This window comes from Bombus pascuorum, chromosome 6 (assembly GCF_905332965.1).
Source record: "Bombus pascuorum chromosome 6, iyBomPasc1.1, whole genome shotgun sequence".
NCBI classification, from domain to species: Eukaryota; Metazoa; Arthropoda; class Insecta; order Hymenoptera; family Apidae; genus Bombus; species Bombus pascuorum.
Genome location: NC_083493.1, coordinates 11,516,426 through 11,534,937, shown reverse-complemented (window position 1 = coordinate 11,534,937; position 18,512 = coordinate 11,516,426). Strand labels below are relative to the sequence as shown.

Genomic DNA, 18,512 nt, shown 5'->3' with positions numbered 1-18,512 from the left:
AAATCGATCTCTAATCCGTTAGGCATTAGAATTATCGGTAATTTCGTCCGAATGAAATGATAATTGATTCGAGGGGTACATTGTGGAACCCTTCACAGTATGTCACGTGTTAAGGTGGCTTATACCTACTTGAAAATTGCGTAGCTCCAAGTGAAAAGAATCTTTATACATGATATTATTATTGATAAAATCAAAAATTCAGTGAAACAAAGATTTCTAACACGACTAATCAAATATTTTCTGACATGATTTATTAAAAATCTATCCATCTATTGGACGAAATATTTTCCAAATATATTTCACATCCATTTACAATCGAAGGCCGCAGATGAAAATCATGATAAATCATATTTCTTGTCTTTTATGGAGGAGCAATTTTAACGTTAAATATACTGTTAATCAATTCCATATCAAACTATATTTTTATTTTGCGATTAAATATGGACTTTTGTCTTGAAAAGTTAAAAAATATCAATAACATTAGTGATAAAATCTGACACTAATCAAGTTGCATTAACATAACAACTAAACTATTAATACTATTCATTTCGTACAAAACATTGTGGATTTTCAAAAAAGCTTATATCTTCCAATCTATCAGGTTGTTTCTATCTTCGATTATTTCATATTAAAATACTTTTTATATGTATTATATGATCATCAAATGACGTGAAAGTTAGAAAACTAACAAAAATGTACGTAGCATATTTTCCCCGTGATTTGTCGTAATACTACCAAAACCACGAGCGACTCAAATTGCTGATATGTTACAGATTTTTAAACAAGGAAATTATAGTCACGGAGAATCATTCTCTAACATCTCTATATCCATAATTCTACAAGCTACGAAACATTCGGACGAAACAGGCCTAATTCTAAATTATGTGCCTATAAACGTATAGAGGTCTCCGTACGAGATTACAAGTTACAAATGAGACTCATATATCGCCGGATTATATCCCGTTTGATGCCAGAATTGAAAGAAGAACCGCAGGCCTGAGTAAATAAGGCGGATGGTAGTAGGTCCTGGTACGACCAGCTTGCCAATAGATGAAACCTCAGTGCCTGTCACTTTCTCGTGGTTTATACGTGTGAATATGTGAAAATGCTGGCATATGCTCGCGAAAGCAATCGTATAATTCACAGAAATGTCACTTATAACGAGAACGACCGAGAGGAACGAACGTCGGTGATCAGTTTTACAAGGGGAATTATTCTGTGTTTATAGAAGGAAGGAAAAATATTGTTTTCATAATCCGAATCTGTTCTGTCGAAGTTGTTGACAAATTAATTAAGAAATTATCAGCGCAGGTTGTTGCGAAACCGTTGTTAAAAATTCAACTCGGTGAAAACGGATAATGATATAATTTAATGCACCGTAATTAATTGCAGACTAATGATCTTTAATTAAGAAATCGTAATTAAGACTTTGAACGAAGTAACGCGATCGGATACGTACATATTGATTATGCATCTAGAGACTGTTGTACGAACGATTGATAAATGGAGCCGGAAGAAATTAATTAGTAGGAAACATCATTATCAGATCAATAAAATTAGATACTTGATTTTTACTGTACAATTTCTTTGTTCTATCATTAAATGATGTTAAGATAATCAGAATCCAGTACCGAGTTTTGTTAGAGAATGAAAATCTCTGTCGACTGAATTATGGTAGAACTATGTTACCGTGGTTAATCGGATTTTATTATCGACTGTATAATATAATCGAGTTATATTACTCGTTGGAAATTGCAAAAGAATGTTTAAATCAACCACACGTGATACGAGCCAACATTTGATGCACAATGCGCTCGATACAATGTACGTCCAAACGGACTTTTCAACAAAAAAAAAAAAAAAAAAAAAAAAAAAAAAAAAAAAAAAAAAGAAAGACCAATATTACGCCTCACCTTTCTACGGGCGGTGTTATTTTAAGCTTGCTTTGACGAATTTATTGACTTTATTCGCAAGGATATTCGAAACGCTTGGAACGTATCGACAAACGAATCGTCGTTCTAACGAATTGGCCAACAGGCAACGTAATATAATCTGAAATCAAGATGATACTTGAAGAAACTCGAACGAATTCTGTTCTTCCACCGAATTAGATTAAGCAGTTCTTGCTACAGTATTCCAACGATACCTTGCATGCCACAATTTTATCACGAGATACAGAAATTTATTTATCATCAGTAAAATCGTGAGAACGAATTTGTTCGAACAAATGCTGACTGTCCATCGTTCGTGTTCTCTTCAGCGGCATATAATTTATCGCGAAGTAAGCATTGCGTAACTAACACGGCATAACTAAAGACATGCCCTACCGCCACTCGACGACACTCAACGCCACTCGAACACAATATCGAAATGCTTTTGCTGAAATGATGTCTCTCGGCGTGTCGTTCGAGTTTACGTTGGTAAAAGGGGGCTCAAACACTGTCAACGTTATACGACCGATTCGATTCGCGTTTACGACTCTGGGGAGAGACGTTAAATGGCACAGTCCTCTTTCTCCCTGTGCTCGTACAATCTGCTGTTTTCGTCGAGGAAACACCACGAAGAGGAATTCAAATAGGAAGAAAATTAAAAGTATCGAAAGTAACGAACGTTATTCGCGAATGTTCCGATTTAAACTAATTTAACTTGAAGTAGCTGGCTAAATTAACGATCTCCGGTCGGAGTATCTATGGTTTTATCTTTATTTTTTCAACGAATCAAGAAGTTTTTGCTTCGACGGCTGCTATTTAATACCAATATTTCGTTCTGACGTATCTCGTCTCGAGAAGCCATTTAATTTTCCCTCCCTTTGAGAAATGTACTTTTCGCGAGTTACCCCATTAGTCTTGCTCGATGGATCGTTCCCCGATGAATCGTTCTTCGATGGTTTTTAACCGAACGAGATACAGTGGCTATGAAAAGTATTTGTATACCACTGCATTGATTACAGCATTTACATATCGATTGATTCGATTCGAGTACATGAAATTTCGTATTATGTAGTAGTATTTTCACGTAACTATAAAGATTTGCAGTTACTATAGAAATTAAACGTAGAACCTGATAAAAGGAAGCTTCGTTATTACATAGGAGTACGTATAAATGCCTTGTGTAGCTATTGTACGTTTTCATCGATGCAGGATATTTAATAAATATCAAATGAACAGAAAATATCAAGAACTTCACGAAACGGTTTTATATATTTGTTTCTAGTAATTAAATGGTACGTAAACTGATGCTTTGGACATGCAACCGTTAAATGAATGGAAAATTGCAGCTTATTGCGTTCGCCGGCAGCGAGATAGTCGCGAAATTTCGTATTTTTGGATGAAACACGGGACGATATTTCGTTTCGAATTTGTTGTTTCAATCTATATCGACGATTTTATTATACGATGGATGGAATATTTATCCGTTGGAAAAGGCAAATATAAAAGGCATTATTTCGTTCCCACGAGTAGCTCGACATCTTGTTTTATAAAAGTTTCATTTTAATGCGACACGTAGGTTCGTAACTTGTGCTCCGATGTAAGTTCCGCTTTAGATGCTTGGCATTTAAGTTTCACGATGTTCTCTTCTCTACTAACCAACAAATTTTGTTCTATCGGCAAGTGAAAAAGTCTCTGCGCGACGAAATGAACATAGAGAAAGAGAAACGAAGGGAAAATTAGCCCCAACCGTTGGAAACTTTCCGGTGTCGAGACTTTCACACGGTAACAGAGCAAATTAAATTTCCGTCTGTATTTCAGGGAAACGGAAAACCGTGCGAGATGCTTTTGTTATCGATTTTCTCAGCCCTCAGCGATATTCCAACATCCGAAAATTGGCACGATAAATCGTATGTCGGTTTAGCGATATCCTCGATGTTTTGCCATCTAAAAGTACACCAACGCAACGTTAAAGCGGTGAAGCAATATTAGACGTTTAGAGTTTGGTTGTTCGTTGCTTTCGTTGGTTTCGTTCTTCGAAAGAGATAAAGTTCAGAGTAGTAAATGTACCTTTCGTTTATAAATATTAGAACACATGCTGGTTTTCCATGAGATACGATATCAGACCATGATGGTTCAAGTTGTCAAGGAAATGATCGGTCAATAAGAATTTTGCATTCACGTAGAAATAATTTGAAAACTTTGTAAAAATTAGTTATCAAAGTTATCGGCGCGATTTTCTAATTTGTGTCTCGTGGAAAAAATTTTAACTGAATTAGATACGACACAAAATAAAAGAAATTTATAGAATACTTAGAAGACTCAGACACCTCAAGATTCTTTAGGTTGCGGAAGGTTTCGGAAAAACACAGAGCCACAGATGTAATAGAAAAGTTTATATAAACTCTGAAAATTTAAAATAAACTAAAAAATATAATGGAAAAATTGATAACACGAATGACAGAATTATTTAAATTATTTCAATTCTTAAAGGTTTTAATAATTTCCTCACAATCTCCCAGATTTTCTTTATTTTCTGTCCTAATACCCATGAACGAGAGTACACGTGACGTTAATCTGGAGACTGTTTTCCGAAGCGTCCGAGGTCCTATGGACGTTATAAATTAACGACGTAATTATCGCGCATACACGCGCGGTTCATCATAAACCCGTTTACAGTAGACGAGCTTGATTAATATCGTTTTGTAAATTATATACAATGATCCTAATAACGGAGATCATTGGAGCGCATTGCACACTGCGAATCGAGTATGAATCTCAACTATTTAACATACGAATCGTGCGATTAACCGCTTCGCATAAAACTAGAAATGTCCTCTCCTTCTGTTCAATCTGATCACGAACCATTGATCGTTCAATGGGACGCACGTTTCTTCCATTGAAAACGCCATAGTCGTGTCGTACCTGTATTTGCGAAAACCATAGGAGATTTCCATTGGTCGTCTGTTAATCGAGTGGTTAGATTTGTTGGTTGGAAGACGAACAAGCACGAACGGGGAAAAATCGCTGTCTCTCGTAAAAGAGCGACGAGGAGGGGGCGGGGTAAATGGAAGGAAAAGGACGGATATCTTTCCGACACCTGGCAGCACATCGGCCCGTACGCGACGCGATTTCATCGGATCGGAAAATTGCCGTAAAATTGCCACAAAAAGTGATATTTTATTCCTTTCAGAGGCACGATTTACTAACCGCGTTGGGTAGGTTCCTGGGGATATTTATGGGATTTTATGGACTCGTGTCTCCCTTGTTTCGAGGGGGAGGTACGTATAAGAGAAGTTTGTATATCGTAACGTACATGCCTTGTGCACCTGGTTAGCTCCAATGTGATACGATATCATGAACGATAAAAATAATTTGTATACGTACATTTTTTATTTTCTTCTTATTTCAGCAGATCCGTTTCGACGTAATCTTGATTCCACGCGTGCTTTTCTATTTCTATTCAACGATAAATATTCTTTCGAAGAAGATATTTTGGTATCGAATTTATTATAAAAAGAAAAAAAAACAGGTAAAAAGAACGGATTACGCTGACAGTAGTACACACAGTAGTATGAATAAGAATCCAACGAATCGATATTCTATCGACGAACGATATTTCTTTTGGTGAGAAATCGTTCTTCGACGGGCAGGTAGAGAATCTAGAGATTGGCGAAAAGGAAGAGTAAGGAACATTGTTTCTGCGCGTCTATGACATTGCCCTTGACCTCGTCGAGATAACGAAGTGAAAGCTTGAGGAACATTATGAGCGAATTTTCCAGATCCTGAACAAGCGATTGCACTTGGAGGATGCAGTTGCGACCTTTCAGCTAGTAAAACTCCATTTTATCGGTACAATTGACGAGTGTACTTCAAGTTCGAATCAATTACGAGAACAGAAGAATAGAACATCCTGCTCGCTTAAATGTTTCAATTTAATGGTAGCAATTCCATTCATTGGCCGCGTAATCCGGTTCGCACGGCCATTGCTGGTATCGTCCAACCGGTGATTTCGCGTTTTCGAGGCACGTTCGCGATTCTAAAAACGCATGCCGGTTCTGTTGCCTTGTTACGTTTACGTTCATGCGAGCGTCCAGCCTCACGCTTGCCACTATAATGGGATTAATCACGGGATTGACGCGGACCGACAATGCGCCAGTTAGCGCGACGACGTGGCTTTCATCAGCCGGTGTCTTCAGGAATTATTATCCTGGCACGCGTTTATTATGCGGCACGTGATCGGAAGCGTGCTCCCGCGGCACGCATCGAAACGAAGTTACATCGCAATCTATCGTTATTGTGCGCCGCAGAAAGCCACCCAATAAAGTTTCCTGGATCATTCGGAAACGGTTTAACCCTGAGAGCTTTCGTCGCTGTTGCAATCCCCTTGGGGACACTCCACGAGCTTCATTTTTTGTAACAGAAATGTACGAAGAATTCGAGGTAACTATGGTACTCTCTAAAAAGTTTAATCTCTCAATACGTAGAAGTATTTAATAAAATAATATAATTGTATTTCTTATGGAAAGACATAAAGATGCTTAGCTTAATTCTGTTTTTACATGTAAAAGGTATTTATCGCAATTGTCTAAAAAGTTTTTAATTAATTTGATATAAATTTGTTGTCGCTGACTAACTTTTTAGTAACTTCGTAATATCTGCTCTTTTGTTTGTAGTATTCCAAATAATTTATTTATATTTCTCATTTCCTTTCTTCTCATATTTCTATACATATTCCATATTATCCCATGCGTGTTTTATGATATTTGATTCTAATTTATTAGATTTTAATTTATAAAATTTTAAAAGTTATATAAATCGGAAAGAACCACAAAGAAACAGCAACATTGAGAGACTATTTGAAGATTAATCTCTGCCGATACATCGTGTATAAATATCTTTTAAAAAATATAGGAGCATTATTATAAGAACACTATCATAGGTACCCTAAGATCTCTGCAAAGTATCGTGCGAATGTTATAATAGAATTGAAGATTGTATGTCGTGACATAAGATATTTATAAATAAGGTTGTATAATATGGTGTACGCTTTGTGACGAGCAGGCATAACGAGGGTAGATTTTCGATCATCCTTTCCCTAGACACCCTGATGAATTTATAAAATGGTTCAGGAGCGACCAAGTGTGGAGGGAAATTTCGAGCAGGAAGAATAGTTCTCGTATCGCCTTGTCATCGAAAGTTCATTTTTCGCGATTGTTAGCCAAGGGTGAAAGAATACGAAGAAGCTTCACGGAAGAATGTACGATACGTCGAATAAAATACAACCCTATTTCCCTTTGACAATGAAACGTTGCTCTAACTTTTGCGACCTCCGGCAAGGTTTCGCTTTGATCTGACTCGCTTATGAATTACCTTGGACAAAGGTTTTGCACCGAATCGACGCAATCCGATTGTCGCTCATCGAAATGGATTTTTTAATCCTATATCAGGGCGGCACAAGGTTGTTTCGCGAAATTTCAATAGCTTGACAGAAGCTGCCGACAAAGAACGAACGCATCCATGCAAACGTTTATTTTTTATACTCTTATATTATTTTCACTTTTATTATTTTCTATATTCTTTTCATATAGGAAATTTATTCTATTCACCGTGGATGATGTTCGCCAATGAGCACAGGTTTGCCTTCGGTGAAAACAGCGTCGACATTCTAATCCGAAATTTACCGGAGCACAAAAACGTAATTCCACGGCGAAATAACCAGCTCCGAAAGATATTTGGAGTTTATGGTTTCTGCTAACGTGGTCGTATTTAGTCTTGAAATCTTTTTCTTCCTTTGTAATCCGTTGCTTCGCGCGGATTACGCGTAAAACTTGGGAACCAAACGTCGCATCGCGTCGGAAAAATTCGTGCTTCGTTCTATGCCGAATAGAACTATCGAGAATCAAATAGCCGATATTTGTTCTTCTTTTTCCGACTGTACCGGTACCAGCATGGTCGTATTTCGTCGATGCCATAGCAAGTAAATTTCATGGATTCTGCAACGTCGTAAAACGTCGAAAACGCGTCGGATCTGTTCAGGACCGTGAGTTTTACGGAAAAGATTACACTTTAAGAAGGCACATTCTTCAAGGGGAGATAACAATGCAAGGCACGAACAACTCGGACATAGCCGTAATTCATATGGACGCGTGGCTGTACAGGGCCGCTGGTAGAAAGATCTTCTCATAAATTGTTGCATCTACCAGCTATACGCGTTTCTATGGCTTACGGAGGAAAATGCGCTTAGCCAACCTTTATCCAAGAACCAAAAAGGTACAGTCTCTTAACGTTTGACGGCAGGCTCGGTCATTACGTTCTATGATACTCTCACGTCCGTTGAAAGACGATGAAGCAAACAAGAAGATCGTAGCCGATTCACGGTGTTCAACAAACCGTGCGATATCTATGTGCCGCTCAACGAGATCCGTAGCTGACCGTGTTATTCGTGAAAGCTCCTCGGCGCGTGTCAAAACACTAGTACCAAGGCGGAAACAACGGTAAGAACGTTGATGGTAGAGAAAAAGGAGGGTGGATACCAAGACGCAGAAGCAATAACGACGAGGAGAAGGAAAAAGAGAGGAGGAGGGGACGTAACTTAGTGAAATTATCGAATAATCCACGCTAGGATGATTATCTCGATTTTAGCATGCTAGTTGCTACCGACAATGGCGACCGAAACAATAGCGCTGCTAACAAAAAGGTCATCGATGCACAGTTATGGTAAATTCAGCTTAAATCCATGGGTTTTCCTGTTATAGCGCTTCATCCTGGGCTAATCTACGAGATTTATCGGGACCATTTAGATTTATCGAGTCACTTAACCTCTCCCCTATCCTCTCGATGATTTCGCGTTACAAATGTCCTCGATTTTCTGGCGAAAAAGCTCGCTGGCTCGAAGAGAGAGAGTTTCTCGGTAAAAAGCTAAAGAATGATCCACATCGATGGCCGGGAGTCCGCGAGCGAGTTTTTCTTTCTTTTCTTTGGTACCAGTTGGCCCGCTACTCGGTTGTAGCCCATGAACTGGCTTATCGAGTTGCGGACTGTCGAGTTCGACGAAAGTTTCTGGATCGCTATGTATTTAAGCACATACTACATACTTGGGTCCTTCGTGTATAGCCGCCTGGACAGATAGATGCCAAAAGGGATTCGCGGTCCGCCAGATAAACTTTTCCTTCTAAGAACAATGGACTTGACGAGGAACTCCTACGCGCAGTCTTTGAATGCCACGTTTCAATAAATATTAAATAAAATGTACATTCTATTGGTTCAAACATAAGCAAAAAAGCGAAGTACAAAGCATCGATAGTATATAAAAATAGTGCACGAAATGCGCAAAACGGATTCTTTAAATTTAGAATTATCTTAAATGATCGATCATTTCTGCTTGAATCCATCGAGATGGACGTCTCGAACGGATTTCGAGTGTTTGCAGAGCTAATAAAAAGAAAGAGAAGTAGAAATTGTAGCGGGCGATGTCTCATAGAGATATAATTCCACCAGCGGCCAACAATGAAGGGGGTAACTGACGAATAAAAGGATTTTCGCCAAAACTTCGCTTTCCCGACTATACTCGAATTATTTGGTCTGGATGGCAGCAAAAGAAGAGCCCCGAAATCGTATTTGCCATTCCCATGATTACTTAGTTGTGCCCGCCACCGTTTCATTCTTCCTCCTTCTTTCTTTTTTTCTCTTCATCAGGCCCTTTTATAAATGACCAATAGCGTGGGTTGAGTCGAGGTTGAATAGGATGCTCCTTTGGGATCGTGCATTCTGCCTTAAGAATGCACTTTTCTGTTGGGTGAAATGAGCCGAGCTAATTTCAGATCCTTGCCTCGAGATCGAACGCAGACTGGTGGAACGAAATAGCTCCGAAGAATAATGGTTAGAAAAAAGGAGTAAGTTTACCGAACGACGACATCGTCCAAGCAATTCTCTTTCATCTGCACTGCAATCGGGAAGTCCGATTGATTCACGGGCTCCATCGAATCGACTGCAATCGAAACGCGTACCTTCTTTGATGCATGTATCTCTTTGGACGAAGCCGGTGAAGCTTCGTCGGGCACGATCGAGATCCTTCAGCTTGATCCATGTCGTCATTACGTCACGCTTTATCGCGTCCATCTCGAAGGACTTCTTGGTTCAATCTACGATCGATCCCCGTGATTATCCTTGTCGTTTGTTTGTCAGACCAATGTGGACAAATCACAATAACGCGCGTGTCATCGGTTTTCTTTTTGGATTTGGTTTTTTCTTCCGTTTCGATCGATCTTGCGTTCGTATTGGCCGAGAGAACGCGAAGCGGTACCAAGAAAGATCGCATCCATCACGAGTTTTATTGCTGGGCTGGGAAGTTTAAGAAGTTGAAATCAAATCTGTCTCGAATATCGCTAGCGGAAAATCCTGGCATCCTTTCAGCTAGCGCTGTATTTAGTAACTGCCGATGGGGAGAAGTCGACATTTTATCGAAATTATGTTTTTTGATAAGCAGAAATGTTACTTGGCTGGTAGATATGGAAGAAATGTAATTTAACGATAAATAATTAAAACGGAATATTAAAGTATAGGTTTCTGCAAGGCCGTTGGATGATTTCCATCCGCGATAGGTTGTTACCATGTTTCAAACTTGTTTCGAGTTTTTCGAGTTTTATAAGATATCTTTTCAAATGTATTTAAACTTGTTAGGACTCCAAGATTTTACGAGAAGTAAAGGCTGATTGATGGTAGTTTCTCGAGTGAGATCTTCATTATTCCAAGCATCTTCCGCGAGGCATTACTACTTTCTTCGTCTTCCGCTATCTGTCTGTAGAAACACGCGGAAATGGATCAAATACTTTACTTTCCTGTTTTATAATTACCTACCTTCCTTATGAACAACTTCCTAGACAGTTCTGAAAGAAAGTTAGTTGTCAAGTTATACGAGTTTAATGTAAATCGAAGCCTCAAAAGAAAAGGACGAAAACTAAGGAACAGATTTGATCACCATGGAAGCCCCTGTTGCGCTCGGATGGAAAGTTGTCTTCCAATTCATATCCCTTCGTTTAACGCAAACGTCGCTTAAAATATTTGTTCGGTGATCCTCCGGCAAAGTCACGAATAATAGACTGCCTTCTTCGATTTCAGTCCTCGTTGAATTTCGCAGTTTATTTCCAACTTCCTTCCGCGTGAACGAGTTAACACGTATCGTTAAATATTTGGCTCGTCATTGACCCCGAGGCGTTCTTGTTCACGCGCCAAGAAACTTACATCTGGTAACTCTTGATATCGACGAAGAGGAACTCATTAACATCCGACTTTGATATTTTTCGGCAAATATCCAAGTTTATCTCGGCATTATATTACAAGAGAGAGAGAGAGGGAGAGAAAGAGGGAGAGACAGAGAGGCGAAATTAGGAGTAAGCTTGCAATTAGAGGACTGCTACCTTCATAAGCCACTCTGAGATACAAACATATGTTCAAAATAGGTTGTCGAATTTTGCAACTCCGTTTAATTACTAGGTAATTAGTTATCGATTGAAGATAATTCAACAATTTCAAAACGCGATGAAAAGCAACATTGGGTCGGAATAGAAGTTTTGAATATACGTATACATATATTTAGAAGATGATATTGACGGCTATAAATAGGATATTAACGTAAGACAGGTAAATTACGTTGGAAGTTTGATGCTAGTACCTCGAAAATACCGACGAAATTTCAATATTTCACAAAATATGCACCGAACAGATGACAAAGTGAAGAAAATTGAAAATCTTGAGACACCTATATAGGATTCTCTTAGAGAACAACGTTCTCGATACTTTGATACTGGGATGCCCTAAGGGACAAAGAAATTTAGGGGTGACTTTTTCAACCAATAATAGTCAATATAAGATATATCAAAGACTATCGATATTTCGCTTTAGAATTTAATTTAATTGCACGCATTGCGGATTTGTTTCTACGTTTGAAATCCATTTTTTTATCACTTTCAAGTATCTATGTATGTACCTGGAGACTAATATCTAGATTGGATGGATCTTTGTACAATTTCATGTTTCTATGAACATAACTAAAGAAGTGAAATCTACGTGGAGTAGACCATAAGGAATACCCACGCACAAAAGTTTTAACTGGGTTTAAATAAAAGTTTAAAGTTAAAACTGGGAATAGTTAAGTAATGGTTAACAGATACAAAAATATTACTTAACTCGACATTTTACACGACAAAGAGAATGTGCTGCTAATCTATTAACTAAAAAATATATAACTAGTTTTATTAAAAAACAATTTTATCAGCGAACAAGTACTGGAAATTCTTAAATTGAGGATAAAAGGTGTTCTAAAACTGTCGAGAGGTATTTTGCACATCACGTACATTCTGTAAGTAGCAGACTATTAACATTGGTTTTTCAAAAAGGAATCGAAGTATCTGGTCAAAATATATGCTATTCTTCTCTTTCATCAGCCTTCAATGGAATACGAAGCCGTAGCTGGTTGGCCTCGAATTTCTTGGAGATGGGATACGCCCCAAATAAAAAGGCCAGCCAATGGGGTGGTTAAAGGAGGGGTCGTATGTGAAATTAAAATATCCTTCGGTCGTAATGATTCGGGGAACGCGAGTAACGATGCACGTGAACGCTATGTACGAGCCCGTCTAACTTTGTTTGCGATATTCGGTGCGCGTACGAAGGGTGGCGCGGTTCCAACCCCTCGCGGAGGGTGCGGCAACCCTTCGAATCAGCCGGATGCGCCGGACATATGCTGGAAGAGAGAGAGATACGCATTGTATTATTCACAAGCCGGTCGCGATATAGCATTACCCCGATTTTTAATAGGAGTTCCGGGGCTCGGTGCACGCTCCTCCTCGCGCTGCCTTGGTAACATCGTAATAGGATTAGTCGCGTTATTAAAGGTTTAAAATTACGGCTACGTCTTCTCTGATCTTTCCTCGAGTGCCTGCTGTAGCATTGCATTGCGTTTAATTCGTTTTTCATAGGATCTTGGGTGCTTATGCTCGCGATAAGTGCTTGGTTTAGTGTGAATTTGCTAACGAAGGAAGTACAATTAAATGTTCGAGGATCAGCCGCTTGGAATTTTCGATAACTTTCACAAGTCGTTGCCCTGCTCGTGTATGTAACATTTCTGCCACCGTATCCCAATATGTTACCCCTTCGCGACGCCATCATGAGTTACAACCGATACGAAGCGATGATTCGAAAAGGATACGTGTACATCGTTACAGATATAAATCGGTTTCTGGCTAACGCGTGTAAACGACGCCATCGTTATCGTGTATCACACGTATCGTGTAAGAGATACACGTGACGATACGAACCAGAACGCGACAATTCGTACGATCTTGTAGCTGGTTTCTACGTATCAGGTAGCAGGTGCCAAGGGCCGACTCTGCTCGCAACGAAAATGTGCCCCGAATGACGAAGTGGAAATAGTGAACGACAGCGATACGAGGTATTCGACGTTAAATATTAATTTTCCGGTTTCTGAACATCGAGTGGGTGCCATGTACGACACGGTCGATAAAGCATTCACGGAGTAATCAAGAAATTAACTTCGCGGCTTCGCAATATGAGTGCCTGCTCCTAGGCACGTTTTGTTCCGGATATATTATTATTACTCGGTTATTTCGGGTAGCATTGTTCGTTTCCTAAATTAATAAACGATCGATTAAAGGTATGGAGTTGCCAGGGGAGATAATAAAACTCGAATTCATCGGCAATTTTCGAATCGTTGTTATAGTTTGCTGAGGTACGCGAATTATGTCGTTAAAGAGATAAATCTAATACGCTTCAGTTGGTAAAAGTATTTCATCAAGAAATTATTTGCGAGCCGCATATCTAGAGGACTACGACTGAAAGCTGGCACCCATTTTCATCGATCGTGCACGCTTAAGAGTTTGCATAACCGAGATCGTTAAAATTCTCGGCCATGGAATAGCGAAACGCGCAACTGCGAACGTTCGTACGACAATCTGCCGACTCTGTCTCGAAAGAGATTCGAAACTTCGCTATCCTCTAGGCTTCGTTGTATGAAATTTATCTGTTCCTGATTCCCAACGTGAACAAAGTTATTTATGCATCGGAATAATTTACGATGCACAGAATTTGGAGCGGAACTGAATCTCGTTCGGATTAAATCGCAGAAGTGGCTTGTTAAATGTTGCAAACGATCTACGAAGTTAACATTGGAAGTTGGTTCAACATGGGATGACGAAGATGGTCGTTCTGTCTGATAAGGCAACGGGTGCGTTTTATTGGAAGCGTAAACGATCGTTGAGCGATTGAGAATTTCCCTGGAATGCAAATTGTATGACTGGAAAGAGAGAAAGAAGCTGCAGCGTCTCAGGTACATTCGAAATTTGATTTGGATCTTCCAAGTTATTGAATGTCGGTGCAGAAATGAAATTACCGTTCAAAAGACTTCGGTACGGAAAATTGTATTCGATATGGAAAATTTAACGAGGCGGATCCAAAAAATATTTTGCAGACGATTGATAGGAATTTTGATAAAATGTTTTATACATATAAATTATTATTTACCGATCACATTTGCTTTATCACTTTATGAGAAATATTTTCCATATCTTACTGATATAAGTTGCGTTCGACGAACTAGTTACTAGAGAATAAAACGTTACCTGGAAAATTCTTTGCTTGTTGGAAGTTCCCGGCTTGTTCCCTTTGATTGGCATAAAACGCCCACAAATTCTTTTTCCGCGAAGACCACTAATGATGCTTTCTTTAAACAAGCTGGATACCTGTGTTAACTACGCCGTCCTCTTCCACCAGTTTATCTCGATTGCCTGCAAAGATTCTTTAGCCCGTTCCGTAAGAATCCAAGTGACAACTGGCAGCGAAAGCGAGCATGAAGTTTCAACGTTTCTTAACTCGTTAAAATGCATTCCCTCTTAAGTTTTTACGCTCTCTTTATTTAAGACTCCAATTTTAGGAGCTCAAACCATTAACAAGAAGCATAGCACGAGCAGTCACACTGAATGCACGTTGTACAAACATATAAACAGAATACTCACGATATTCCAATGAAATCCTACGATATACGTATCCGCCGGATTCGGCGATCGTTTCCGCCAATTTAAAATTATACTTCAAAATCATAGCGAGGAACGAATGTGGTCGAGAATAATAAGGAGACGTCGCAGGGGTTTAGAGCCCTAGCGCAGGCCAATAATAGTGGAAAGATGGGTACGGAGGTAGTATAAAGTTTCCGGATATATTAGCCACCCGTTGAATTAGCGTTGCGAGAAAATGCCCTACTCGGTGTCGATCCCAGGGGAAGCGAGATGCTTGGTCCCCGCGCGCGTTTAGGGTGAATCGAAAGGGGGCACCCTCGAGAAAGGGCGGGGCCCTGTACAAAAGGGGCCCTGAAAGAAACCAACCCCTGGGTGGAGTTAGCACCCCGTATATATGCTTGAGCGGTGGTCCTTCTGGATGCAGAGCATGTTATACTATCGAACTGTGAGGATCTCGTCTTGAAAGTTTTTTTTATACCATTTACCATCTCGGAACATCCACTCTAATCGTTCAAAGGTTTTCACGAAGGAATATCTTAAAGTTAGCAACGGCCTCGGTGATATTGAATGCAACGATATCGTTCAAACGACCAGGTGAAATCCAGCGAATCGATTGAGAGATTGTGCACAGTAACGCTTCAGTGGCTGGAGGATTATTTAGTGCTTCGAGTCGAGTGTTGTTCATCCTGATCGAAGAGGACCGTACAGACTAAGTTTAACGCCTATAGAAGATATACTAACAGCATGTCGCGAAGTTTCCTCGTGGACTCATTAATCGGAAATAATTCGCCACCTGCGTACCCGTTGCCGTATTACGGTAATCAATTGCCGAGCTATATGTTCAATTTCTTCAACCTGGGTCTGGGTTATCAGCCGATAAGACCCGTACCGAGACCACCGGCCATGCCCGTTCCGGTTCCAATTAGTCCACCCGCTTTGGGAAGCTTGCGACCGGTCCCTGGCCAGAGTCCTCCATCGCCTTTAAATACTTCTACGAGCAAACTTTCGGGTAAATATTTCCTGCTATTCTTTGATATAAAATTCTTCGAAGTAGAATTTCCTTCCTGCAAGCGGAATCCATCGTAAATATTCTAGGCAAGTCTCAATGCTAATGCGATCGTATTCTTTAAGATGTTTCAGCACCGTGCGAATCACCCTCGCGTAATAGCACCCCGACACCTCCGCCGAAGTCACCGAACTCCATCAACAACAGCTCCAAGAGGATTCGGACAGCCTTCACGAGTACCCAATTATTGGAACTCGAACGCGAGTTTGCTTCAAATATGTACTTATCGCGGCTCAGACGAATCGAGATCGCGACGAATCTAAGGTTATCCGAGAAACAAGTGAAAATTTGGTTTCAAAATCGCAGAGTAAAATACAAGAAAGAGGATCTACCTTCCGGTCAAAGTCAGAAATGTTGCTGTCTGAGAACATGCGGGAAGAAGAAGGAGGGTTGCAGCGACGATACGTCGAGTCGGAAATGCGAGCAGGACGATGAGAAATCGATGAAAAACGAGAAAATGGACGCGATTGACAAGTCCGCCGATACGATCAACCACGAGGAATCGTCGAATTCCATAGCCGATCGTTTCGAGCAGTCGGTTCCAACGTTGCCCGTGACAGACAGTGCGCAACGATTCTTGCAGGAAACGGAGGAGAAATTAAACCTTTCGAGGGTCGGTGCGATGGCCGATTGTTACGAGAGGAACGTTCACAATTTATCTAGAAGCTTGAAGAGGAATATGGGTGATATGGCCGAGGAAGTGGACGATAAAAAGCGACGGATCGATGGCTCGACCTTTTATCAGAATACGATTCAGGACACAGCCGTCGGGCCTGTGTTTAGAGCCATAGGATGCACCAAGCATACCGTAGAAAGAATCGTCAACTCGTAAAGAACAAAATACGGGGTAGGATCGCTGTGCTAAAGGATTTTTCGCGACCACGTTCCGTGTTTTTCCATTACGCTGTCGTTGTAAATAAAATTCTATCTGAGCCTTGTAAATACTGTAGATATATTTTTGTACGAATAACAGGAAGATAGAGAGAGAAAGAGAGAGAGAGAATGTGTGCGAACGCTGTATATTTTTAATCTAATTTTTAAAGAGAATAAAATAGATCATTAAAACTTATCGCCAAGTTTTCACAATGAGTACCTTCGTCCCGGAATATTTTGCGTAGTGCATTGTTATCGTTTTTAACGACGAAAAATTCTACCACGTGATGATATCGTATCGTTCCCGGTTGTTTATTCGCTTCTCGAACGATGCAACGTTCCACTGAAATTCATTTCGTAATAATAACTCGATGAATTAAGAATACTAACATAACAATCTTGTCGGTGTATTTGTACAGAGTTTTAATTAATTCCACAAGCCCATGAAAAATCATATGTTAAACACTGGACAATCGATAAATGTTTCATAACGTAAAACACGATAACTTCGTGTCAGTTTCGCGATACTATTTAACATTCAGTTTCACTGATATACCTAATGAATCATCGTTACACCCACGACTATTGATCCTTGTGTGTCGTGTAAGTTATTGTCGGAGCTGATAAAAAAAGGCAATATAACGTCGCGCCGTTCTGTTTATTTATCCGTGAAAAGTTGGCTGGAAATAACGTTCTTTTTATCTATCGAGGTCGAAAAATTTATTGCTTGTACAAATCTTGGTGGAAGGAAGCGACTCTTATTTGTCTTAATATAAAATATTACGTTATTTTGCAACGTCTTCGTTCCTTTGGAAGGTCTTCGTTCGATATGAATAATCGACATATAAACAGGAACAAATTACCAAGTTTCCACGCCGAATTAGAGTCTGGAAATTCGTTGACGAAATTTCACCGGTGGATTCTCATAAATAGACAGCATATGAGCGTCCAGCAACGTTGATAGCCATTAATTTCTCTCAGCGCGGCATTACAAATGTAAAGGGCGCCATTTAACTCATGCGAGTTATCGTGCTGTGTCCAGCTTCCGGTAAAACGATTTTCCGACTGTGAAGCCGCAATGAAATGGATTAAGGACGGACGTAGAACATGCATGGTACGAATATATAGCACGGAGAAGCGAGAAGGCGAAGGACAGAAGATCTTAGAAATCAAAAGTCGCGATGATCGTAGAATAGTAATCATTGTTGATGTGAAATCGGTTGTGATGCTGTAAATCCAGGGAATTTGTCAAGGGGGCCCCCACTTTAGGTTAAATTTAAGGTAAAACGTAGTTAATGGTGTTAAGGAGCGAGACGACAATGGCCGGAGGCACTCTCGTATCCTCGTCGATCTACAATAGGACACTTGTGTCGCCTTCGTGCTCGCAGCGGGCGAGCGAACGTAAAAACCGGCTGTCTTTTTTTTCGGTCCTCGACATTCTCGGGCCCATTCACTCATTCACGGATCTTCACGGAACTCCTCGGTTTGTGCCTAGATTCATTCATCCGCGAGGAGAATGAATGACCGACTACAGGAAAAAGTCCACGAATCAAAAAATTGTCAACGTCGTGCGTCGACTCTTTGCATTCTTTGCTTCCTTCATTCTAGTCGAGAGAA

At 40.0% G+C, this 18,512-nt stretch overlaps 1 protein-coding gene across 1 annotated transcript; it reads left to right on the top strand.

The window, feature by feature from the left end:
* The first annotated feature begins 15,700 nt into the window (after positions 1-15,700).
* On the top strand, positions 15,701-17,016 carry LOC132907854 (GS homeobox 1-like). Its single transcript, XM_060961295.1, has 2 exons — positions 15,701-15,965; positions 16,088-17,016. Exons 1-2 carry the CDS (start codon positions 15,701-15,703, stop codon positions 16,852-16,854), a joined length of 1,032 nt encoding a protein of 343 aa, XP_060817278.1. The 3' UTR covers positions 16,855-17,016.
* Positions 17,017-18,512: the final 1,496 nt, after the last annotated feature.